At 42.3% G+C, this 26,928-nt stretch overlaps 1 protein-coding gene and 1 long non-coding RNA gene across 3 annotated transcripts in view; one reads left to right on the forward strand and one right to left on the reverse strand.

Annotated features, from left to right (window-relative positions):
* Positions 1 to 11,899, reverse strand: part of CHKA (choline kinase alpha) — a 28,562-nt gene extending 16,663 nt beyond the window's left edge. The window contains exons 1-2 of the mRNA XM_083729236.1: positions 11,022 to 11,899; positions 2,680 to 2,791 (exon numbers count right to left, since the gene is read on the reverse strand). Coding sequence (XP_083585362.1) covers positions 2,680 to 2,791; positions 11,022 to 11,341 — 432 coding nt within the window. The 5' untranslated portion in view covers positions 11,342 to 11,899. The remainder of the gene's footprint in view (positions 1 to 2,679; positions 2,792 to 11,021) is intronic.
* Positions 11,900 to 12,487: 588 nt separating this feature from the next.
* Positions 12,488 to 14,155, forward strand: LOC310840068. Of its 2 annotated transcripts, none has more exons than XR_014561782.1 (2): positions 12,488 to 13,101; positions 13,852 to 14,155. It is a non-coding gene; the product is annotated as an uncharacterized lncRNA (long non-coding RNA). The 2 variants fall into 2 exon arrangements; XR_014561783.1 differs by having other exon boundaries at positions 12,488 to 13,039.
* Positions 14,156 to 26,928: the final 12,773 nt, after the last annotated feature.

The following is a 26,928-nucleotide window of genomic DNA, read 5'->3' on the forward strand; positions in this document are numbered from 1 at the left end:
AGCCACTGTTTCTTTGCAATACATTGCTAAGATGGACCAGAGAAAGACATTGCAGCAGTAACTTGCTTACATATTTCCAATCCAAGTATTTTGCATACTGCAATACACAATCCGAGCTTCATACTTACAAGCACCAACTGATGCCCCAGTAATCTCATTGTTCTCAGTTATATGAAGGCATGCAGAACACTTCAATTCAATATATGGAAATAGCATGTATATCAGTTTTATAACATGGAGTACAAGCAAGTGGAGATACTTTGGGGGCTAACCATATGTTTACAATGAGGAAGCTCCATAGGAATGGGAACTCTACCCCACTGCTATAATCATTTGGATATGTGAATGTATTTTCTTTATCCCTTTATCCATAATGCATCAGCTGTTCAGTGTTACAGCAGAACTCATTTTGCCACCCTTGGAGAGTGCAAGGAGAAAATCTTCCTTTTACTAGCCATAGATTACCTGTATTTTGCCAATGAGTTCAACACTCTCTAGCAAGATTACTACATCATTAATGCTTTAATGCACAGTTGTTGATAAATCTAGATTCAAAATAGCTGGTCAGAAAGCAATTCAGGATACGTTAAATCTAAATTGCTTGGTCGTTTTCTAAATGATAATGTGTTGTGTATAAAACACAGAAGTGACAACAATCTTGTACGTGTGTTCATTTCACAAATGGAAATTCAGGAGTATGTCAATGTCTACATGGACATATTGTTTTAATACAGACCTACCAAGATCTATACCTAGGACCTAAGGCCATTTCCTGCTCAATGGAAAACTTACTCAGAGGCACATTACAACTCTTGTCAGACATGCCACAGTGAATCGTATGTCTAAAAGAAATAAACAGACTTGCATTTTTGTGTGTAAATTCTGTGGCTAAACACAACCATTACATAAAAATATGTGGCATGATTCAGTCCACTGCTGGTGCAGTACCTGTGTGTGAAGGATTCCCACAGGATCAACAGAGAAGTCCAAGAGGTGCTCCTCTGCGACACAAAGTGTTTTTCATCTACTTAAGACTGTTATGGCAGCTGCAGTCTCATTCTAGACAGGAATAGCATGACCATACCCTGGTAACCTCTAGGATTAGCTTGGAAAACTAATATAGCTTGGAAAACTCCAACCCACCAACATCCTGTGACGTCAGGTGTACAGCAGATACAGCCACAGCTGCGAAACAACAATCAGGAGTGTTATAGTGCACTCCTAAGTGCTCCTCTTCAAGCAAGGCCTTCATTCAGCACCTTTTAAATTTGGTGCAAAATAAAAGCTCTGTGGGATTGATTCCACTTGGGAGCTCCTAGCTGCACTCAACTCCTGCCCCAAGCTGGACTTGTTTTTGTTGCCAAACAGAAAACCTATTTTCATTAGGGAAAGCTGAGCAAGCCTCCCATTTTTGCAACGGAAGCATTAATGTTACTTTGCAGTCCAGCCAGGGCTAGAAAGGAAGAATCAGAAACACACTTTGATTAGACTCCCAATTATTCCGACTGACAAGCGGGCTAGATCTAATTTGCCATCCCTGAGCTATTGTAATGAACTGTATGTGTGGCTCCCTTTGAAGACTGCTTGGAATCTGCAACTGGCTCAAAATATTCCTATTAACTGGGATCTATCCTCACAGGCAATTAAAGAATACTGGTTTCTAGTCCATTTCCAAGTACAATTCAAAGTGCTGATGCTTACCTTTAAAGGCTTACATAGCTTGAGACTTGGGTACCAGAAGTAAGGCCCACCTCCATGTCAGCATGTCCATTATTGGAGGTCATCTCTGGAGGTACTCCTCCAGGCATCCTTATCATCAGAAACAAGTGGATGGCAACTAAAGAAACTGCCTACTTGGTGTTGCATTTAGAATTCCCTTTCCAGGGAAGCTTGTCTGATGCACACAATGTTATTTTTTTTTCAGCACCAAGCACAGACATGTTTTAAGTTCAATTGCTTTTAGTTGCAGCTATGCATATCACAATTCTGGGTTTTGTATTTTTATCCTGTCATTTATATATTGTGAATCATGCCGGAAATGTGGCTGAAGCATAACGTAAAACCCTGACATAAATAAACAGGAGCACTATTGGATCTATGGGAATCCTTTGTCCATAGGTACGGCACCAGTGAATTGATCATGGCCTCAATTTTCAATTTCCATCTGCATGCATCCAGAGTGATGCACTTGGAAGCAACAAAATGGGAAAAGGGAAAATGAAGTGCTTCTACCAAATGCTGTTAGATTACTGACAGTAAAAGCTTGGTACATGTTTCCTGGAAGGAATTTTGGGGAAAGACTTGAAGCTGCTATATGCTTGTAGTTAATGATTTAACGAAATTCTAGACAGTTATCAGATTTACCATGAATGTTGTTTCTCAGTTTAAGTTTGCAAAGCACAAAGAGGGTAATAAGTGACAATTTTTCTGAATAGTAAAACTCCAGGAAACGTCCGCATGCATACTGACAAGACAGTGCAAAACTAACTAAAAAAAACTATACATCCGAGATCTGCATAGAAAGCAATTTTTAGGCAATAAGAAATGAACAAATCTAAACTGAAGAGCTCTCAAATCACAGAGTATGCATGTGCAATAAAATCTAATTTTAATATTTTCAAGCCTATTCTAATGCAAGATGTTTAAACATCAGCCCACTCCCCCACACCAAATACTCACCATTTGTAGAATGGCACCATATAAGCGAAGAAGAACTGTGCGTGGTTCATCTGCAACAGTCTCCATGGTATCAGGTAATGAGCACTGGAACAACATGTTGCTGAGGCCTCCCCTAAGAAGGAAAGAATTATGAGTTACACATATGAACACTTGCACTTCTCACATGACTGAAGTTCAGATTCCAATACCCTGAATTAGACAACTGGACATGAAAGAGCTATTCTACACAGCCTAACTTTCTATTTTTTCAGCACTGACTATATTATGTCTACATTTACATTTCACATTTCCTCCATGCAACAACCCTCTGAGGTAGAGTTACTTCATGGCAGAGTACGGATTTAAACCCTGGTCTTCCAGGTTCTACTCTTAACACTAACTTTATTAAAACATAGCTTGAATTTCATTCCCAAATCTGTATTTAAATATAAGTTAGAACAATTAGGAAGAAATTTATGTTTAATAGTACTTTGCATTTATGCCTCCGAAGTCACTGTTTAAGGTAGAACAGCTAATAAATAATTTTGGACAATGGGAAAGACCATAATATGTGACTAGAGGCAAAGCATGTTTGTTAGATTATTTATAACAATGAGCACAAGTACTTAACATACAGGATCAGTTTGATCCAGTTCTCTACACTGATAAAATGCTACTGTATATAAGAGTCCTGAGCTTATAAAGCGTATTCTCATATATCCTGCACTTCTAAGACATTCACTCAGGGCACTCTACATTGAGTTATCCGATTTTATCACAACACCACCATGAGGTATACAATACTGAGGTATAGTGAATGGGCTGACCACAATTAGTCCTTCTCAGTCAAGTTAAGCAGTCTGCATTTTTTCCTATAATGACGATTGATATTCACATCAGCTTTGAGGGAACATCTATTTTATCTGCTTCCTTAAAAGAGTTATTGGGTTGGGCATGGCTCCTACCTTAGTGATGCATTGCCTCTCTCCTCACCCACCCACCCCACCCCATTTTGAAATGAGTTTTTGGGCTGGTGAAGTCATCTGGGTGTTGGGCCCTGTTCAGTCCAGGATGTATTCTACTCTGAGAACAGGTGGAGGTGAAGAAAAGCTGGGATGACTACCTCTTGGAACAAAGTGGCATAACACATTCTTCCTTGCAGTGCAAATGTGGTGCACAGCAGCATTTGAGGTCCTAGCGACAAGGTGCTGAAGGAGAAGTTGCAAGCAGCTTGACTGTGGTGCAGAGGATGCAAGAGAAACTACCTCCCACCTCATTAAAAGCCTCTAGTGTGCTCTTACAATTTCACAGATCATCATCTAGGAGAGCAATAAAACATATCCTTATTGAGAACTAATTCTATATTTTAAGTTTAAAAAGCTAGCCTAATCCATCCAGTTATTGTAAAACCAAAGACATTTACAGCAGGAGCATGAAAAGTGAAAACTGCTGTGCTATGGCGGAACTTCATGGACATTTCTGAAAGCTCAGAAGAGAGAATATAGTTATAGACGGCTGGGGTGTGTATATGACCAATGAGTGCTGTAATGGAGTTAATTTGATACTTTAAGATATTCTGCCATTGGTTCAGCTTAACCCCTTAGTCTTTATTCCTAACTGACAATCTACATAAGGGCAATACCAAGGGCAAAGTCACAAAATGGCTGCTACCAGAGGTGTTGCCTAATACAAAATGACTACCATCTCCAAAAGAGCAGAAAAAGGAGACACACAGGAACAAAACTTGTTCCAATTAGGAAAAATCCATTCAAATTTTTTTGGTAAACAAAAAATGTTTGAAAAACTTCCTTTTCCACACAATTTTAAGTCTTGGTTGTTATGCTACGTGTTGCTATACATTAGAGCTAGAAAATAAAATATAACTGAATCCAGGAATAATTTTCAATTGCTATAGTCAGCCATACAGAGGTATAGTTAGAAATACAAACGCATATTATCTTTATTGAATTAAAAAAGGAAAAAACCACAGAAAATGAATTAAATAAATCACCAGAGTTGAGCAATACTGGCCCAAACTAGTGTAACGTTTGAGGCTGAATATGACCTACAAGCTTCTCAAAATTTTTAAATTTCGTACGATGAGAAGATAATGCTCTCCACTTCCCAAGCAATTTGAGAACAATCCCAGGCAGAGGAAAAGGTGATGAAGATAATGTTTCTTACATGGGTCCACTCCCCCCCCCCACATGGGAACAACCAGGGGAAATGTTATAATTATTATGGGTTGTAATAAACTTTTACTCAGAGTAGACCAATTGAAATTAATGGCCATGACTAATTTAGGTCATTACCTCAACTCACATCTTTTTTAAAGTCTCTGAAGGAGCTGCCTGCTCCATGTAGCTGATGGGCAGCAAAACAAAATAAGCAGAGCAGCAAATGGGTGGACTCAAGGACTAGAAAATAAGACAGAAGCAGGAAAGGTGCACCCAAGTGTAGGGGGAAATAGTAATTATTTAGGACCCCAGGGACTCCTACTGCCTTGTGTCCAGACAACTCACTGATTGGCTAAAAAATGACAGGGAGTAGGCGGACTCATTTCACAGAAATTGCTTAGAATGATAGCTGCACACTTTGCTTCATTACTTTCTTTCTAGGAGGGCTAGAGACTTACTTTTTTAAAAGAAAGCTTTGAATCTGAGGCCCTTGCCATGGACACTATTGTGGGTGCCTCCAACATGCACTGATTCTATAATGTGTTCATTTCATGTACATATAAGCCCACCTTTCTCCCAAATTGGGTGGCACCATATAAATAAAATATTATTCTTAAGTGATGCCTCTTGAAGCTTTAATTTCAACTGTCAAAGTGCAATTGTCATGACAAACTACAAAGGGTGAAGCAATTCAAGGCACAACTCCTTTGATACACAGTTATAAAGGAATGTTCCATTAGGGTATCTGCTCTGTGTAATAGGAAGGGTTGCAGCTCAGTGCCTGCTTTGCAAGATGAAATCTCAAGATTCAATCCCTGGCATTTCCAGGAAGGGAAAAGAACCTGCTTTAAGGCCCCTAGACTAGAGCATCACTGCCAGACAGTGCTGACAATATGGAATTAGATAGGCCAATGGTCCAACTTGATATAAAAGCAGCTTCCTGTGATGCCCCCTGCTTAGCATTCATTCTTTCTAAATTTAAGACGCGGGTGGCGCTGTGGGTAAAAGCCTCAGCGCCTAGGGCTTGCCGATCGAAAGGTCGGCGGTTCGAATCCCCGCGGCGGGGTGCGCTCCCGTTGCTCGGTCCCAGCGCCTGCCAACCTAGCAGTTTGAAAGCATCCTCGGGTGCAAGTAGATAAATAGGGACCGCTTTCTAGCGGGAAGGTAAACGGCGTTTCCGTGTGCAGCTCTGGCTCGCCAGAGCAGTGATGTCACGCTGGCCATGTGACCCGGAAGTGTCTTCGGACAGCGCTGGCCCCTGGCCTCTTGAGTGAGATGGGCGCACAACCCCAGAGTCTGTCAAGACTGGCCCGTACGGGCAGGGGTACCTTTACCTTACTAAACAGAAGAATGCAGATAGTTTTGCACATAGCTTTGACACCACCCGCTTCTTATTTAAGAGGCAGGCAGGACCATCCCTCATCTGAGGGGCACATTAGTGATGTGCTCCTCTACACAATGTATAGCTAACAAGGCTCCTCTCACACACAACTTCAGCAATGCTGCCTGTGTGTTGAACAGGGCTGCCCTGTGGGAACTGTGGCAGGCAGAACTTTCTCTTTCGTGAAGAAGAAAGAGAAAGAACTCTAGCTTGCAATCCAAAACAGACCAGCTGATGATGATGTAGCCTTGCTTCTAAGCAAGTCTAAAAGGGTGGAATTTCCTGGCTGAAGTTCTCAAGTACTAGAAGAAACTTAAACGAATTCATATTGATGCAATTTGCTACTCATTTATTTCATAAATGGACTGGGCTGCCAACACATCTATTTGTTGGGGGAGGGGGAACCTTCAGCAAGAATGTGCCTATGCAAAGCATCTGCTGCCTTATTCGTTTTAATAAAGCACCAGTTGAACACCAAGGAACCTTACAGTTTCTTGTGCTGCTGAAGTAGTAGCAGCAAAAAATCTGAAAGCAAGCCCTGTTGTGCACTTCCATCCAGGAGGAAAAGCACACCATCATAACTGGTTTATGAAGCTAAATGAAGAAATATGTATGAAGCTAAATGAACAAACATTTGAGATAGGCAGCATTTGCTAGTTTGGATTATTTTTCCTAGATGCAGAATAGTCCAATTTAATAATTAAACCACAAAAAGCTACTCTCAATCTGTGTCCAGAGCATCAAATTGCACAAAGATAACACAACAGAAAGGAGTACAGTACCAGAAACTACTCTCTGCCAAGTTAGCCCATCTTTCTACTACCCTATGACTACCTTTGGAGTTATTCCCCGCTCCTAATCTTTTACAAGAAACCCAGTACTGAAGTGCAGCTGGGACACTTTTTTTTTTCAATTGCAAAGAAAAGCCCTTGATTTGTTATCACTAAGAACCTTAAGACTACACGGAGAATACTCAAGCTATATACCAGAAAAAGATGACAAAGCAGCAGAAAATAAAAACTTTCAACCAGCACTTTAAGGATGAACTGAATGCTATATTGAAAAACCTGACATATCTTTCTGAGAGAAAAGCAGCTTGAGCAGGGGAAGGTTCGGACTAGAAAACAGGTGTGTGCACCCACTCTTTCAACAGTTTTCTGTGTTTACCCTAACAAACCTATAGTACCAGAAAAACAGGTAGGCAAAATTAAGCACCTCCCTCCACAACATACTTCTTTATTCTTCAGGTACAAGTGAACGTTTACAGTAGCAGAAAAACAATGCTTTAGCACCTTTTAAACAAAACTTTATAGAAGAAACCTAAATTTGTGTTTAGTCATGCCCACATTTTAAACATTTGGAGGATGTGAAGGGTCTTCAGTGCGGCACTTGCACCTGTGTATGCACCCACAGAAGCCTTCCCTGGCACACACAAGGTCCTCCCCCCGCAACTGCTAAAATTAGGGTTGAAAGAAGGACCTATTGTTAAATAGATCTAACAACTGCTTCTCTGGTTTTCAAATGTGCCTAAAGGCCCCATAAAGTTTACAACCCCCAAGACTTGGGTACTTCAGAACAGCCTTCAACAACCTGTTGCCCTCCCGATGTTTTCAACTACAACTCCCATCAGACCAAGCTAGAATTGGCAAAGGCTGCTCCAGAAGTGAAGGGTTTTCCCCCCACTCCGGTATGAGGCTCCACACAAAGATAAGCAGCAAGGAACTATTCCCAGGTGTGTGGTTGTTGTTGGTTTTTTTTGGGGGGGGTGTTTTTGCAAGAGTAAAGTCTTTATTGCAGGGCATGTGAGACGGAAGAGATAAAAACCGTGTGGGTCTATTCTCAGTTGAAGCTTAAGCAGACTTGCTCAGAAACAAAAGCACTGCCGATGCTGAGGATCATGGCTCAACAGATAGGCAGCAGTCCGAGATTATTTTAAATACAGCTATATCAGTATCTAAAAGAATTGTATTCTGATGTATTTATACAGTATATAACCCATAGAAAAGTAAAGATATCCTAGAAGCTGGTTTCTGGTTTTGATACCACAAGGGGAGCTTTATGCACCCATCTTTTTCATCCATGTTTTGATAGAACAAGACCACTTCTCAAAGTTACCGGTAACTAAAAATGGGTTATTTGGATAGTTTTAGTATATTTGAAGCAAATTTAATCACAATTCCTGATTGTTCCTAAAACATATTCAGGCTGAAATCCTATACACATTTTCCTAGGAGGAAATCACATTAAATTCAATTGGACTTACTTCTGAGTAGGCATGTATTGGATTGTACACTAAAGTAATGTGTATACAAAATAGGGATTCAGATGAGTTTTATAAATGGCAGCTCCAAGAATAGATACAATGCTGCTAAGATTATTAACGTTCAACAGCAGGAACTGCATGCTAAAAGTTGCAAACAGTTGTGTGTTTAAGAAAGTGTCTATTTTAAATAAACTATAGAGATATTAAAGCTACATTCCTAAGCATACTTAAAAGGAAATTTAAGTTCTACTAAGTTCAGTAGTATTCCATATTTCTAAGTCAACATACAGTATTTAGAATTGGGCTGTAATAATATTCAACACTATTATATTGTGACCTCTTGGGTTACATTATGACCTCTTTTACACACCAGTGTGATTCTGCCAAATGCCCTTAAAATATACAAGTAGTCCAGCTACTTGTGAACATTCTGGAACTATGGCTTTAAGAGTTCAGTTTAACTATTAAAATTCTAAACATGTTAAATGGGGAAATGCTATATGTATATGTATTCCCATGGATTTGTTCTAGTTTTTCAAAATTAATGTTACTTGTCCATGGATCTGGGATAAAGGACAGGACAAATATTTAAAACAAAGCATTTTAAATAAAAAAATTACAAGGCAATAAATCCCTCACTGACATATCTGGTATGAGTATTAACTGTCGGGCATTCTAGGAAAATTAAAGTGATTAGAAAAGGTTTTTGTTTTACTTATTTTCTTCAGAGGCAATTATACAAAATCTAAAAAACTTTCCATTCCTGATTACTTACCCATACTATACCCAAGCCAGTTATCTACTCATTGCTGGCATTGAGAGTCAGAGCAAGGCACCTGATACTACAGTAACTTGTTGCCAAAAAATGACTCATACTGCTGAGCAGTCTCATTCAAAAAAAATCACAGGGTAGAATACACATTTCATTGTTCAGAAACCATCTTACAAGTTAAGTTTGACTCACATTTTTTAAATATTGCCTTAAACTTTTCATCACCTCTGAAGCTTTTTTGAATAGTACATTCCCATTTAATGGCTACTAGACAATCAGTGAAGTCAACTTAGTAGTGTACTTAAAGAGTTTTTTAAAAATGGATTTTCCTTTCTGACTATGGGCTAATGTAAGCAAACAAAAACCTCCAGAAATATCATCAGCTCAAATCGTAGAACACAAGCAATTCCTGTATAGAAATCAATTCAAAATAGTAAACTGAATAAATCAAACTTGTGAAGTGCAAGACATTTTTGGCACAAACCTACATATCTATTTAGCCACACATGTACTGGAATTCATTTAATTTCCTAGATCAGGGTTTAACAAACTTGAGCTTCCAGATGTTTTTTGGACTACAATTCCCATCATCCCTGACCACTGCTCCTGCTAGCTAGGGGTGATGGGAGTTGTAGTTCAACAGCAGCTGGAGACCAAAGATTGGGAAACTCTGTGCTAGATGAAAGTAACTTCTGAGTTCAACAAAACAGCTCAAGGCTTAACAGAGACAACAACCTTATCACTGTGGGATGGCTTGAAAGATGTATGCACACCCTACTCTTGCTTGTGGTCAAAAATCTGTCTCATACTGTACTATACTACAGAGAGATAAAAGATGTGCTCCCAAAAGTTAATGGACGTCCACACATTACTTTCTATTCTTATCCCATTTGTGTCAAAGGTTCTGAAGAGTGGATAATGGCATAATTCACTAACTATGGTTCATAAATTATCCAGTAAACTGGGGGGAGAGGAAACAAACTATGTCTTAAAATGGGCTTGTTAACCATAAGCTTTGCCAACTGTATATGGTTGTGATGTCTGAATTCACAGTTGGGGCCACTGCTCTATCTCCATAGGAGTGCAAAAGAGAAACAAAAGCAGTCAAGCTAGACTACAATATTCCTATACATTTTTAAGCTTGAACCATTGTTAGGATTCTAAACCATGGTTAGTGCAAACAATGGCCTAGGAAGGTATCAGGAATGAGTCAATCATTCATTTAACTATTTTATCTATTGAGATACCTTCAAATGTTCTCACACAAGAAGGCAACAGTATGTTTGCAATATACAGAAACATCTCTAGATACATATAGGCACCGACAGGTCCTTGGCAGCAGTGAAGCTGCCATCCCCCCAAAACACAGGTCTCCTTCTGCCCTTCCATTACTCTTGGGAGGTCAGTGGCTTGCCCTTGGTAGAAAACGGCAGTACCACCATATGGACAATGGTTTCCCTGTAACATTTCAGCGCGTATAGATCCGATATGAAGCCTTAAGGACTCCCCTCCATAACGTCGTTATCAGTAAGACTGTGGGAGACAAAAGGTGCCAGGTCCGACAAGAGCCAACAGCCCCACCCCTTCCCCTCATTTCAGGTTTGAAGGGGCCGCACCGTCATGGAAACCTGATGCCAAATGTGGTTGCTTCGTGGCGACGAGAACGCACTTTGTACACGCTCAGAGACACCCAGCTCTTAATCTCATTCACCCTAGAAGGCTGATCCCTTGATGTTCCCACTCCCCACCCCTCCCCCGTATGTGGCTGACCTGATGGGCGTGATGCGCAGCTGATCTTCCCGCAACCCCCGCCACGCCCCCCGCAGGAACTCCCTGCACCAAAAATACGCCTTGCGGCGGGTGCGGGGGTCGGGCTGCTCCTCCGCCGGCGGGGAGGGAGGGGTCGGCGGCGTCGGCGGCAAGGCGAGGGGCTGCTGCTTGGCTTCGGCCTCGGCGTGAGAGGAAGGCGGCAGCGCCGGCGACGAGGGAGACTGGGTGAGGGCGGGCAAGACCGGGCCCTGGGCGCACCCCAGCAGGAGCCCCAGCGGGGAAGGGTCGGCCTCGCCGCCGTTACAGAACTTGGTCTTCATGGCCGACGAGCGAGAGGAGAGCGAGCTCGGGAGGCAGAAGGAACAACGGCAGCGCCACACGCACACGCAGGAAAAGCCTCGCTACGCACCTCCTGCCTTCGAGCCCCGCAGACGGTATGCGGCGCGCGGCGCTCGCGAGGGTTCTTATAGCCGCTCGCACGCGGACCTCGTGCGCGCGTTCACCTCGCGCTCATCAGCCTTGCCCCCTCCCACCCGCTCGCATCCGCACCACCAACCCCCCCCCCCCGTCCCTCTCTCTCCGTCTCTATTGATTGGCTACGTGCCCGAGCCAACCGCAAGGTTGCGGCCGCGCCTCTCCCTGATTGGTCCAGAGGGAAGACGCGGCGCGGGAAGTCCATTGGCTGCCTTCCCCGTTGCTCTGGTTATCCGGCGCTGCCTAGGCTCTCGCGCGTATCCCTGCGATACGCATAGACTGAAATGCAGAGGAGAGAACCTTGGGGTTGTGGGGGAGGGGAAGGAGGGAGCAAGGTGGCGGCAAGCGGCGGCTGCTCTCCCCGCTTCCTCCCTCCTGCCCCTCTCGGCGCGCACAAAAGGAGTGGCGGCTGTGCCCAGACTCCCTCCCTCCCCCACCCCGCGAGCCCAGCCTGCAGCTCTTCCTCCGATTTCCATCATCCAGCGGTTCTCTGCACGCTCCCTCTCTCGCCGCCAGTTGTGTATTCCCCCTCGCACACACCGCACTTCTTTATTTCCACTCCCTTGTTTGTATTGTAGACTCCATTTTCTTTTCTTGATCCATTCAGCCAGCCTCCTCCCTTTCCCCTGGCAAGTGGACCAGGGGTGATTTTATTCAGGATTCACATCTCAAACTAAACCTAAATAAAAGTAATCGGAAACGGAGGCAGGTGGGATGGGGATGAAAATGCACCGCATCATTGGAGGAAACGCGAGAAGACACGAGTTGGCTTCCCTCCCCCTCCTCGATGTGGTTCAAGGTATCAACATCGCTGGGGCTGCAAAGACGACGCAATTCTGCCGCATTCCGTTCGGTATTTAATCTTTGCAGCATTGTTTGTCGCGAGGTTGGCGGCAACAAAGTCTCCTTTGAAGGCGACGGCTGTGCCACCGCTCCGAGTGCCAAGTAATCGGCAGCAGTGCAAAACTGAAGCATTTTCATTTTGGACGCACCAACAATTTAGGGAAAACGGGGAGGGGGAAGGTTACCGCTCACTTTAGCATCTGGAAAGTTAACGGCTGAAAAAAAGTCCCAAGTGCTGACTCATAGTGTAATTAATTGAACGTAATGTGACATCAGTGGTTAGGGGAAATGGATGGTTTTGTTTATTATCCTTAAGTCCACTCCCTTCTGCAATAAAAGAATCCGCTCAGGTTGGGATTCATTTTGATTCTCCCTAGAACGGGCAATTTCTTGGCGTGGTGACATCATAATCATGTGATGCCACATACCAGTGTGTCAGCTTTGCAGGTTGTGAAAGAGCCTCTTTTGTCATAAAGGAATAAGCAAAGAAGCTACATTTCAAACCCACAAATCACAAAAAGCTCTTCAGATCTTGAGTCTGTGCTGCTTCTGTATTGAGCCTAAAACCATGCCCCCTCCCCCTTTTAATTCATCCACATAAGAGACAAATGAAAACAAGAATAATCAAAATCACTATTCCTCACCCTCCTGTATCTATGTCATCTTGGATGCAATCCTCTTTCCTTGTCACATAACAAAAGGTTTGTTGTTGCTCAACTAAGGGAAGAAGGATGGGCTTCCTGGAGTAATAACTATGATCTATGTTTGCTCAAGAGTTCTGACTAGTTTTGGGGTGGAGGTTCTTTCTTAAAATACTGTACATTATTTTAATCTAGCGTGTCTCACTAATGGTCTGCTGGGACCAGAATCTGTTCTCGCCTTCTATTTCTTCTTTAAGGCCCAGAAGCTGCTTCACACATTATTTGCTTCCTGCAGAAGAGTATGAAGTATGATTTAAAATGTCAGGGTCTGCTGTCATTGGAGGAAGCAGGCTGGGTCAAATGGATAATATTTGTGTTACAGAGAATTTCTCCACTGAGTTCAGATAAATAGATATTCAGAGGTTTGTAGAATGATGCCATTATTTTCCAAAAGTATAGCATGGCTCTTTAGTGTGGAATTCAGATAACAGTGCAAAGGAGCAAAGGGCTACACCTGTCCCAGGTACAGCAAGTCATGAGATAAAAGGCTTAGATGGCACCAATCCCAGAAAACTAAGCTCTGTTCCCTGGCAACACTGACTATGGCAATGGTTATGTAAGAAGTGACTCAATATATGTTACAGCATATTGGTTTCCATCCACTTCATGGACTTACTGGCTTGGATTGAAGCAGTTTTCATATTGCCTCAGATGTTCTTTGCCAGCTCACTGGCGTATGAAAAAATTAACTTCCTGTTACTATGGATGCTAAATTTGCTAGGGTTGTTTTTAAGGGGAAAGGTCAAAATGTACAAACCACAATGGAACTGCTGATACATGCTAGAAATGTTCCATAGGTGAACACTGTTCAGATTCAGCAGCGTTGCTGGATTCTGGTAGTGCTGGAAGAATTTTGGTTGGTTGAAAACACACCTAGCCTTCCAGCCAAAAAGGCTTCCAAGGTGGCTGACAATGACAGTTGAGATTACATCTTCAAACAATGACATAATGATATAAAAAAGAGCATAGCAAGCACAAAGCAGAGACATCAAACCAACAGACACAGCAGAAAGGACTGTGTCCCTATGTACCCACCAATTTCAATACTGTTCAAAGACCCCAAATATCACTTACATAAAGCATGACTCCATGTGGTCAACTTGCCTTTAATGCAAATACTGGGTTTTCTTTGAGCAGAATTCAAGTGCAAGGGAAAGGTGGGGGGTAGGGGAACCCATCTCCAGCATAATGGAACTTTGTTCAGTAGTGAAACACTCAATGAATAGTGTGAATGCCTAGCACAAAAAACTGTTTCATGATGACTCAGACCATTGGTCCATTAAGCTCAGTGATGTCTGCACGAACTGGCAGCAAGGGTTTCAAAAGGGGACATTCCCAGCCCTGTCTGAGGATGCTGGGGACTGAAACAGAGATCTTCTGCACTCAAAGCGGATGCTCCAGTGTCCCTTGGGCCCTTTTTGCTTCTCCCTATTCCCAGGCTTCCCTCAGCTTTCTGCTGCACGCGCGCACACACACACACATACCGCCTTTCATAGCCTGAAGCTGAACTGTGAGATAGCATATGGCTGCCACTCACACCTCCCTCATAACACCTAAGGAAAGATGATATGTGGTTTGATGTTGCACTGCTCAGTGTTTCCCCTGCTCCCAGAAGTAGTGGTCAGTGAAGTGTGCTGGTGATGTGCTGGGCATGAGGAAGTCATAATACGCATCTTCCTTCATTAGACATCCCTGGGAAGACCTCTCCCATGGTGGCTAGTTTGGGCCTACTCTTTCAAGGAGTAGTTTAGAAAATAAAAAAATGTTATTCATTACTTTCTATGTTTGACACACACAAAAAATAAAGATAATATATTCCATCACGGCAGGCATAAAATATTTTACTGGTAGGGGTGTAGTGATACCTGTGGCTTACTTTCTGATGGGTCTGTACTACACTGAAAAATGGCAGCAAGGGAAAAAGGTGCTCTGGAAGGTTTCTAAAAGTGCAATTAATATAATTTATGGACAGTCCCATTAACGACTGAATATTACACCTCTCCCAATTCCTAGCTGAAATTTAACGGATCATTATGTTTTGCTGGGTAAAACATCTGGTTGATTTGATACGACGTGTTCCCTCTGTTTTTCTTTATTCTTTGCCAAAGTGAAAGCTCCTGAACCTTGAAGAAAACACAAGGAAGAGAAATGTCAAACACAGCAGGCATTTTATTCCTTGGTAACAGCAGGCGGCAGACAGACTATTGCTTGTTCTCGTCAAAAGGTAAGTCCTAGTGCAAAGAAACTTGAATTGTTCCAAGATTGGGACTTGCTGTACATACTCAAATTTTGCTATTACAGCAAATTTTGCAATTTTGCTATTGCATCAGATATAAGTGGTTCCCCAATTTTGGTTGTTTCATAAAACTCATACATCGTGTGGTTGTAAAAAACCCTCAAAGCAGTCTACAATAAGATAAAACAAGAAAATCAAGAAAAAAAATTACAACTACAGTGGAAAATGGGCTGGTGGAATAGATAACCCAATATGGTGCCATCCAGATGCTGTGGACTACAACTACCATCAGCTCCAGCCCACACTGACTATGCTCAGGGATAATAGGAGTTGTGGTTCACGTGTGAAGAGACCACATTGGCTAGTCCTTAGGTAGGCCTTTCGTTTGATCTAGAAGAGCTCTTAAGTTCTTATGTTGACCAAGAAGTACATCACTGCATAACTGAGGTGGATGTAGTTAGTCTCCAGTTCCAAATCCTGTGAACATACCAGCAAATTCAGATGGCACAATCAAAGTGGATTTTGCCCTCTTGCACAACAAATCCACTTCCAAAAATGAAAGGGTCAGGAAAATGCACTGGAAACTGTGGCAATAACAGTTGTCTGACTTGACGGTGGATAACCGCCAAACAAATCAGAATGAATGCTCAGTAACTAGCAGGTGCTGCATACCTCCCCCTGCAAACTTTGTGCAAGCAAGCCAGGATAAATTTTCAATAAACAGGTCATTCGGAAGTGATCTTGGTGACCTTTTTTAAAAAAACAAGTTTGTATTGGTTTTTAAATAGATACAAAAACAAGAAGCGTTAAACATTTACCCAGCAGTACATCTAATGGTGTCCTATTCTCTGACTTTAAACATAATCTCACACATTCAATAGTCAAACACATTAACTAATATAATCTCTCCACTGAGAAGACCGAGCACTTTGTACAACAAAGTCTTGATTTTGGTCGTTAACATGGTTCAAGAAAAGGGTTCAGGTTTCCTGAAAGGTGTCTCTTTTGGTCATGCATTTGGTGAGTCTCCTATGTAGAGTGACTAGGGACGAACTTTAGTCTTTCACATTTCAGCAGCATCCTGTGCAAGGCCAAAATTCAGCCCCCACCCTTGCCTTCCATTCTGCTCAATTCACTATGTCATAGTTGCAATGCTCCACAGCGCCCCTAGGCTTGGCACCCAGTGTTGTGGAACTAGTCACACTGCCCTAAATCCATTTCTGTAGTGTAGTGAGACCCTCAGACATTGCTGTATCCAGATATTGTTTCCCCTATGTTCAGGGCTATTTCAGACTGGTTTTTCTACTGTTGTGCTGTTGCTAGTCGTGCTGCAATCAGTAAAAAGCCTACTAGTTCTCTGTACTGCAAGCTGGAGCCAAAGTCTATGTCTAGTGTTAGTAGGGCTAAGGCAGGATTTGGAGAGAGGTTGGTTTGTAATTATGGATATGATTTTTTAAAAAAAGCATCGGGGCATTCCCACCAAACATGAACAATTGAACCAAGTTTTCCACAACCCTTCCAACATAAAGGGGAGAGGGGGGGATTGATTTTAGCAAGTCTGACAAGTCTAGTGGCAGTGCAAGATTACCTTCAGCAAGGTCTTCTGTAAGTGGGTGGTCAATTTCTGATTCCCATACGATTTGGAGGCCTCCAGCATCCCCTACTGTACGATCTAATATATTGCTGTATATTAGGGAAGCATATAACCCTTCAGGTCATATGCTGGCCTGTTGCATAAGGATTCCAACAAGGTAAGTGTGCCTAGGCCCTCTCCCCTGCACCCCAGGGTGGAAGCAACCCATGGAGCCAGAGTCCCATTTAGAAAAGTCCTTGAGATGAAACCATTCAATGTACAGGGCTGGATTTAAAGTACTACCTCAATCCACTGCTAGCTGGGTCTAGCTGTTCCTGTGGATATGGTAGATGGAACCAACCTTTCACACTTCCTGAACATATATGGAATGCTGCCCCCAGTGAGGCCTACCAGGAGCCTACATTAACATCTCTCTAGCACAAGGTTAATCACCTTTCTCTTTTCCCAGGCATTTGATGGGACAAGATGAGCTAGGATGAGCTCACCTGCTTTGAGTTGCTATGTTGTTTTTAGTACAGTATTGCTTTATGAAGGATTTGGTGATACTTTATGATGCTGAATAACTGCAGGTTGTTTATATTTTAATTTTTTGTATTGCTTTTCAATTTGTTGTCAGTTGGCTAGGGACTGCAGTGTTTTCGGTGACTGACAAATTGAAATCACCATAATGAGGGATATCACTTCAACTGTTTATACTGGTCGGGGTAAATCAATTTTAATAGTTTGCTCGAATAACAGGTTTGCTCTTCAAAGACAAAATGGTTGGTATAGTCAATTGCTCCCTCTGCTTGACGTGTTTGATAAAAAGGTGCATGCAGTAATTCTGACTCAGAAGTATTTGTATTTGTTCAGTTTTATGAGGACCAAGCTTATCTTGCATCTAGAGGCATAAGAACTTCTATGAGCAAATATTTGGACCAGCTTCTGTGTCAGCCAGTCCACTTGGTTCATTCCTAATCACAGGCTAGGGGGAAAACCAGTTTAAGACAGGGGTTGGGAAACACCTTCAATAGACAGTGAGATTATTGTAAGAACAGTTTGCTATGTGTAGAGGTCACCAAGTTGCAAAAGGCTTAAGGGGGTCATGGCAATCCAGGGTGGTATTGCTATGCTGTGCCTACACAATTAAAGGCATAGGAGAAGCTGCAATATAAAGTCACTAATTGCTAAACTTCAAACAAAGAATCAGGCATGTGTTTTTACATTGGGCTAATTAGAATGAATGTGTAGGATACAATTCAGGTATTATATCTGAAGTCTTCTCCCATTAACACAAATTCAAGAAACTATAACAATCCTTGAACAAATTTTATTATCCTAACTTCTTTCTTTATATCTCCCTGCATCACCTCCATAAACCTATGCCAATGGAACCTTACATTTTGGATTTCCCCAGGCCAATTCCATTAATGAGATTCCACTAATGAGATTGCACTCCAGGGCAATTTGTAATTTAATAGTTCGGTTCTTATTTGCTTGCATTTTGCTGTGTAGTAAAATGTCATTGTTGGGACTTGGTACTGAAAGACATGACTAGGCAAAAAAAGACTGTCTTGATAATTTATTGCTTCAGTAACAATGAAAACACTCTACATCCCCCTAATCTTTATCAGAACAGAACCCCAAGGTAAGCTTGCTCTCAGATCTCTCTCTGATGAACGATTCACAGGACGTGACTTTCCTCAGCTCCTTCTCACTTGTTACCTTGGGACTTGTTTACAATATTTACAATTACAAGAACTAGTGCGTATGGGGCGACCACACTTGCTTTCTACCTCATTAATTAAGCCTAAAAATGAATAATATTTATCTATCTAAAAACAGATAATATCAGCTTATGGAGTAAGGAAATCAAGTATAAAAATTATGAAGACAATCCTACAAAATATAGATATAAACAAATTGTGGTATTCTAACCATTTCACTTCTCACCATTGCACTTTGATAATATTGTGAACCTGATGAACTTACAGATGCGGCCTGTCATTTATTAACCAGATATCTGAGAATCCAAATGAGTAACGTGGGAGTTGTTGCAACATAACTCCCATATAAATCACCATTAGGCTTTAGGCAAATATTGGCTTAAGCTAGGGACGGAACCACTGCTCTTAGCATGCACTGCCTTACATATCGCCTCTTTTTATGCTTAAGCAAACTGAACAGCAACAGTCCCTTCAGGCTGTACTCTTGGGCACCGGCAGAGTCAATTGCTGCTGAATATGGCAGGCCCAGTCCAGAGAGAAAATCCTGGTAAAGTTTACAAAACAAGCTGAACAAAATAGTGTACTACCTGAGCAGGAAAAAACAAAAGGGTGTTGCCCTTCTGATTGTTGGTGCAAGGAAAAAAATGGGCATAAAAAGGAGTACTTGTGGATGCCAAGATCCAAGTTTGGGGTAAGTTCTCTTTGATGAGAGAACCCCAGCAGAGATTTAAAATCACAAAATATGCAGCAAAGTAAAGTGTGGAAATACAGGCTTGTTAGACGTTTAAAAGATGACCTTGAGAGTTCCAAAACTTCCCTCTTTCCCCAGCATAGAAAAAGACCACATACAGTACAGTGTGGTACCTTGGTTCTCAAATGCATTGGTTCCCAAACGCCGAAAACCAGCCCCAGTGGCAAAGCTCTAGTACTGCCAGTATTTATTTCATAAAATTTATAAAGTGCTTGATTGTAAAACAAAACAAAACCTTCAGACCTCCAGGCTGGGTTTTGAACCTCCTCATTCTCTCAAAAGCAGTACACACAAGGGAAAAAGAAGACATATAACACAGACAACCACATAGCTCCCAGGGCTGGAGGCTTGCAGAGAGCACTGATAGGCCTCCTGAAACAAGGATTCAAGACCCATTCAGAAAGAAAAACACTCTCTTGACAAAAAGCTACAGAAACCATTTGGGAAGCAGGAGGTATAAATACAGACCCCATCAGACCGAAGGCAAAGACAACTCGAGTGAGAAAGTGTATGGATTTTAATCTTTGCCTCAACCTCTTGTTTCTGGGTGGACATGCTACTGCCCGATCACAGCTAAGGGCTCAGTCCATATAAGAACTGGCTCTCATATATTAATCTACCCCACAAAGTTGTTGGATAATATGTTCCTCCAAATGCCCCTGAGGGTGGGATACAAGTGTAACCAACAAATAAGTGAATTTTATTTCTAGCAAGTTCCACATGAAAACAAGAGGCTCTTCACACAGCCCACCTCCCTTTTCCTGCCTAGCTTGCTGGACAGAGCTGTGCTGCATTTTCTAGTGCCACCAACAGACCAACGATGGTCCTCGTGACATCTGTGGAGCAGCGAGCAGCAGTAAAGGAATGTGGGTGGGCTAGTGAGCATCCAATGTAGATGGAGGCTGGTTCATGCAGGACCAAAGCCCTGTTTGGGAAGAAATGTCTACTGCTATCCCAAATGTCTACTGCTATCCCAAATGTCTACTGCTATCCCAAAGTTGGGGGGAATTGTCTTGTGTGCACTCCACCGCCTTGATGCACTTACAAGGAGAATGCACCTTGTTCAGCACAGCTGTAATGCTTGTGTTGCCACCTAAATTTGGAAAACTTGGGTTGTTTAAAAGGAGAACAAAGAAGAAACAGACATTAAGAATATAGTAACCAAATTCCTGCAGCCATCTGGATAGAGTTTGCTGTTGACATTCAAAAGTTCACATACTGGAATTTCTTGAACTCTAATGCACTTACCATTTGTACAAGCTATGTAGCACTCATGTACAGCATGTGCTAATTTGCTGACAGTATGCACAACAGACCAAGGGACTTTTGGGGCAACTGGGATGAGATGAGCTAAAACTATGTACTTCTGGTTTCGTTATATATCTTTCTCTGTAAACTTCTGTTTTGCAATAAAAAGTTGTCAACATTTTCGCAAGGGGGAAATGTTCAAGCCCTGGGCATATTTATTATTTGCTTACTACTTTTCTACAGTGCACTATATCCAAAATATTTTAAAGCAAACTATTTCAGACCTATTATCAAACTACAATAAATTCTTGGAGACTGTTGACTCCACTGTTATGAGCAGTGCTTTGTCTTGAAGGAGTGTTAAGTGTCTTTTTTCAGTCAATGTGTATGGGGGGAAATTCTTCCCATCTGGATATGCATATTTGTGCAAACAAGTAAATGTGTTAAATTTCAGATCAGCACTGGTTCTATCCTGGAGGCACTGGAATGATCTCCTCTTCCAGGCTTGGGATCTTCTAAACACCCCCTCCAGCGTAAAGACCTTCCTTTCTTCTCAAGCAGAGACCAAGAGGAAGATTAGGCTTGCAGTCATCCATTCATTTTATCACCCGAGGCCCAGGGCAGGTAGATCTTGTGACTGGGAGGAAAGTGTGACAGTTGTTATTGTGTTCAAGCTGGAGGAATTTAGGCAGAGCCATGGGGTTAAAGGCTAGAGGAGTGGAGGTCTTAGGATGGGAAGGTAATGAAGCTAGATGAGTGGTCATGTAAGTACTATTTGGTTAGAAGAAAGACTGAAGGTGGGAAGGATGGGAAATAGGGGAAGATGAGGTAATGGATTTTGGAAGCTCATTATATAGAAGAATGTGGGGGGGAACAAATGATTCGGAAGTAGGTTTTGGAAATTATATTGAATTATTTGGACAAGCACTGAAACATGAAGGGTAGTATTCAACTAAGTTTTCCTGAAGGAGCATCTCCACCCCTATCGTCCAGCCCAGACACTGAGGTCCAGCACCGAGGGCCTTCTGGTAGATCTCTCACTGAGAGAAGAAGAAGTGTGCATGCACACGAAAGCTCATACCAAGAACTGACTTAGTTGGTCTTTAAGGTGCTACTGGAAGGAATTTTTTTGTTTTGACTATGGCAGACCAACACGGCTACCTATCTGTAACTGTGAGAGAAGTGAGGTTACAGGGAACCAGGCAGAGGGCCTTCTCGGTAGTTGTACCTGCCCTTTGGAACGCCCTCCCATCAGATGTCAAGGAAATAAACATCTATCTGACTTTTAGAAGACATCTGAAGGCAGCCCTGTTTTTAATGTTTGATGTTTTATTATCTTTTTAATATTCTGTTGGGAGCCACCCAGAGTGGCCAGATGGGTGGGGTATAAATTATTATTATTATTTTCTTCAGAATAAACAAAAATGGCTCTAATATGGTCATGTTCATTCATTTCAGTGTGTCTATTCTGCATAAAACTTGGCTGAATATCACCTAGTGTCCTAAAAAAAACCTACAACTTAGTTAAACTTTAATCAGAATACAATATTCTGAATTATTTCTATGGAAGCTCTTGGTTTAGAAGCAGAGTCATGGGAAGTGTGGGGTCCTCTCTGATCCTTCCCAGACCAGCTTCTGCCTCGTTACTGGTTCAGTTAACAACAGGGTTGCTGGCGTTCCAAACCTGCCAGAAGAGGTGTGTGTGATGACTCTGTGTCCCTTGAAATGATTGGCGGTGCTTAAGAACACTGGGGCAATCCATTATTTGTTGCAAGTACATTTACTTCCCTGCCCACTTGGCTTGTGATGAGCAGAAGTGCTACCAGCTAAACCATTTGCCTTAATTGCATTATGGAACTCACCCCCCCCCCCCCGCTGCCCATCAGGAAAAAAAGAAAAGAAAAATATATGGTAGCAGTAGCACTGCTGTAATTAAACTTCGGTCCAGTTATGACTCATCAAGTGAATATCAGTTGTGATTTACAACAATAAAAACCATAATGGGGCAATGTTTTTTTCTGCTAACAAAAATCAAAATCAAATGCTGTACCAAGAAAAGCAGAATCTTAGCAGAGTTCTCCATGGCAATAAGAAGACCTCCAGGGTCTAAACTAGACATTGTTGTTGTTGTTGTTGTTGTTGTTGTTGTTGTTATTTACATTTGTATATGAAGAGCTCTTGTGTGAGTGAAGGAAACAGAAGTTTCTTCTACCTCTGCTTTTGTTATAAAAATTGGATACTCTCTCTTCTCCCTGTTTTATAAATTAATGAGGGAGACAAGTAAAGAACAAATATGGCTACCCCCAGGTATGTTTAGCTTGGCTCTGAGTGATGGAGCCTAAAATGCAGGTTGCCTCTTGTCAGAAAACAGCTGAGGTTTCTTATAAGCATTTGCTAGTGCTGATGCAGGCTTGGGCAAACTGAGGAAATGCCAGGTTTTACAGCACCAGGCTGCTAGAAGCAATGTTCAGATGCCATCTGCTTTCTGAGGCTGGTGGTCATGGCTTCAGTTTCCATGCTGTAGTCACGAGGGATAGAAACTAACTACAGATAAAGAGATACTGAGACAAGATAAAAAAATGTTCTTCTATGCAACAACTGCGGCAAGAATTTTGTTAGCCCCAAAATGGAAACATGAAGTACCAACAAAAGAAGACTGGCAGATGAAACTAATGGACTTTGCAAAACTGGCTAAACTGACGGGAAGAATCCGGAACCAGCAAGATCAAGCATTCCAAAAAGACTGGAATAAATTTATATTATATTTGAAAGAAAACTGTAAGCAACTAACATTACTAGCAGGGTTGTCTGAAGATTTGTAAGATGAAATTGCTACCTAGTCAGGTTGAGTAATTTAATATATTAGGCAATGATATAACAAGAGTAGGAAAGGAAGCGAAATCCAAAGATGCAAAATTTAATTTTGAAAACCATTAGGCGGGAGGGAGGGAAGTCGACAGGCTCAGTAGAGCCAAAGAGATTTAATAAGAGGATACAGTGTTACGCAATGTGATTATATGTAAAACTAATACAACGCTGAGGTCCAAAACCGAGGGCCTTCTGGCAGTTCCCTCATTGCGAGAAGCAAAGCTACAGGGAACCAGGCAGAGGGCCTTCTCGGTAGTGGCACCCACCCTGTGGAACGTCCTCCCATCAGATGTCAAAGCGATAAACAACTACCTGACATTCAGAAGACATCTTAAGGCAACCCTGTTCAGGGAAGTTTTTAATATGTGATATTTTAGTGTTTTTTGGTTTCTATGGAAGCCGCCCAGAGTGGCTGGGGAAACCCAGCCAGATGGGCGGGGTACAAATAATAAATTATTATTATTAATAATAAAAATTATTATAAGAAACATAAAACTACAGTTGTATCTTGGAAGTCGAATGGAATCCATTCTGGAAGTCCGTTCAATTTCCAAAATGTTCGAAAACCAAAGCGTGGCTTCTGATTGGCTGCAGGAAGCTCCTGCAGCCAATCAGAAGATGTGGAAGCCCTGTTGGACGTTCAGCTTCCAAAAATAGTTCACAAACCAGAACACTCACTTCCGGGTTTGCGGTGTTCAGGCGCCAAAACATTCGAGAACTAAGCTGTTCAAAAACCAAGGTACAACTGTATCCTATAGTACACAATCGCAATTCCCAATATTCTGTCAAGGTAAGGGATGGCTGGTGAGGTTAATGCCTTCCTTTTGGTTAGACTTTGAATGTTGTTCTGAAAATAAAGCTAACTTTTACCAGAAGTGCTTGGGAGGAAACCCTGGGGAGAGGAGAAATAAGAGTCCAAATTTTTAAACCTTGCCTTCATATTGTACATACATATAGCTGATTAACACATACCTAGGGAAAGAAAATTGCCACCTTCTTTTTCAGTGACTGGCAAGCCAGTCCTGCAAACTAATTCGGATCATGTGCTGAAATGTTTTCACAGAGGAAAGGAGAGATGTGCAGCACAAAGTAAGCAGCGTTTTCAGGGAACTTTCCTTCCCACCCACTCACTCACTCACTCACTCACTCACTCACTCACTACTCTAGCCTTGAGGAGGCCACTCCACCAGCATGCCACTTCACACACTGTTTGTTTTAGTAGCTCTTACTCAAGGCTTTTTATCTTGGGTTCCTGTTTGCACAGCTTGTTCAGAGCCAAGTCCCTCAATGTCAATTCCTCCAAATTAGCTTTGCTCATCAGAGCACAGTGGCCTGTTGTTGAAAGATTTACAGGCTTGCTGCTCGGGGGCCAACTCTTTGTCAGAATTTTTATTTTTAGAGCACGTACCATGAAAGTCATCCATAATCGGTGCAAGGGCTTTCTGAAAGCTGCATTTCCGGCTAGAGTGACCAGATGCAAAAGACAAAGGGGCTCCTGCACCTTTTAATAGCTGCATAGAAGAGGGAGTTTCACCATGTGAACTATGGCTGCTGAAATTCCTCTGCCACACAACAGGTGAAGGAGCTCTCCTCTTCTTTTCATCTGGCTGCTCTATTTCAAGCACTGGATAGACCAGCAGTCTTCCATTGCTGTTTATCCAGATTTTGACTCCAGCCTTCAATAGGGGCTCTATTTTGTAGAAGAAGAAGAAGAATTTGGATTTGATATCCCGCTTTATCACTACCCAAAGGAGTCTCAAAGCGGCTAACATTCTCCTTTCCCTCCCTCCCCCACAACAAACACTCTGTGAGGTGAGTGGGGCTGAGAGACTTCAAAGAAGTGTGACTAGCCCAAGGTCACCCAGCAGCTGCATGTGGAGGAGCAGGGAAGCGAACCTGCTTCTCCAGATTGCGAGACTAACGCTCTTAACCACTACACCACACTGTAACCTCCCGCACCCTCACTTTCTTCTACTTTCCCATCTCTCCAACTTTCTGATGCTTCTCTTCTCCTGCATGCCGTACTTGCTCAACAGACTGAAGTGGAAGTGCCTACAAATAGCTGCCTCACCTTGAATCAGATTGCAGCCCACTTGCCGTGGGCTATGATGACCCCCAGCTGATGACCAATAGTGTCTACAGCACTGAAAATCTTACAGGAAGCATGTCCACTCTGTGCTTAAAATAACTGTCCAGATTCTACAATGAGAAAAGCAAAGGTTTGAAAACAGAATTAATTACAAATGGTCTACATCAGGGGCAGCCAACATGGTGCAGTACAGATTTTGTTGGACCACCAGTGGCAGATTTATAGGTATGCACAGAATCAGGGCACTGAAGCTGCCTCCATCCCCCTTCATTGTTCTAATCGATTGTGAACTGAGAGGATACCTTTGAAACAGGACACCAAGCAATAAAGTGCCATGGCTGAATTCTAGCTTGCTGCATTGTTTCGCTCTTCATTTCTCTTGTTCTTCAGTTAAAGTCAGCAGAAGCCAGCCCATTAGGGCAGGTTTTGCCAGCCCAGCACCCATGAAGGTCTTCATCGGCTCCCCCAAACAGCCCCCAACTTTGAGCTTTCTTTAAAAAAGAAAATGTAGCCCTTCTGAAAATAATAATAGAATCATAGAATTGTAGAGTTGGAAGGATTCCAAGATCGTCCAGTCCAATCCCCTGCAATGCAGGAATCTCAACATCATCATACATGACGGATGTTTAGTTGGAATCTCCTTTCTTGTAACTTGAATCCATTTGTTCAGCCCCTGAATCAGGAGAAGACAAGCCTTCTTCATCTTCCATGTGATAGCCCTTTAGATATTTGAAGATATCATCTCATCTGTCTCCTCTTTACCAGACTGAACATACCCAAATCCCTCAACTGTTCCTCATAAGGCTTGGTTTCCAGAACCCTTTGTCATATTGGTCACCTTCCTCTGCACACATTCCAGCTTGTCAATATATCCTTCTTAAATTGTGGTGCCCAGAACTGGACACAGTGTTCCCAGTGTGGCCTAACCATGGCAGAATAGAGCAGGACTATTACTTCCCTTGATCTGGACACTATACTTCTGTTGATGCAGCCTAGCACAGCATTAGCCTTTTTTGCTGCTGCGTCATGTTAAGCTTGTGGTCTGCTAAGACTCCTAGATCCTTTTCACATGTACTGCTGGCAAGCCAGATGTCCCTCACCTTATATTTGTGCAGCTGGTTCTTCCTGCCTAAGTGCGGAACCTTTCATTTGTCCCTACTGAAATTCATTTTGTTAGTTTTGGCCCCGTTTTGCAATCTGTTAAGGTCATCTTGAATCCCGATTCTGTCTTCTGCGGCATTGGCTACTCCTCCCAGTTTGGTGTCACCTGCAATGTTACGAAACACATTGTGTAGGTACCATTCTAACCAGTTTCTGTTACATGAGCCAGCTTGGCTGCTGCTGCCCATCAGTGTTTTTAACCAGTGAGCGAAGTCAGAATTCTGATTGATATCTAA

Source organism: Podarcis gaigeae, assembly GCF_964106915.1.
Source record: "Podarcis gaigeae genome assembly, chromosome: 1".
Taxonomy (NCBI): Eukaryota; Metazoa; Chordata; class Lepidosauria; order Squamata; family Lacertidae; genus Podarcis; species Podarcis gaigeae.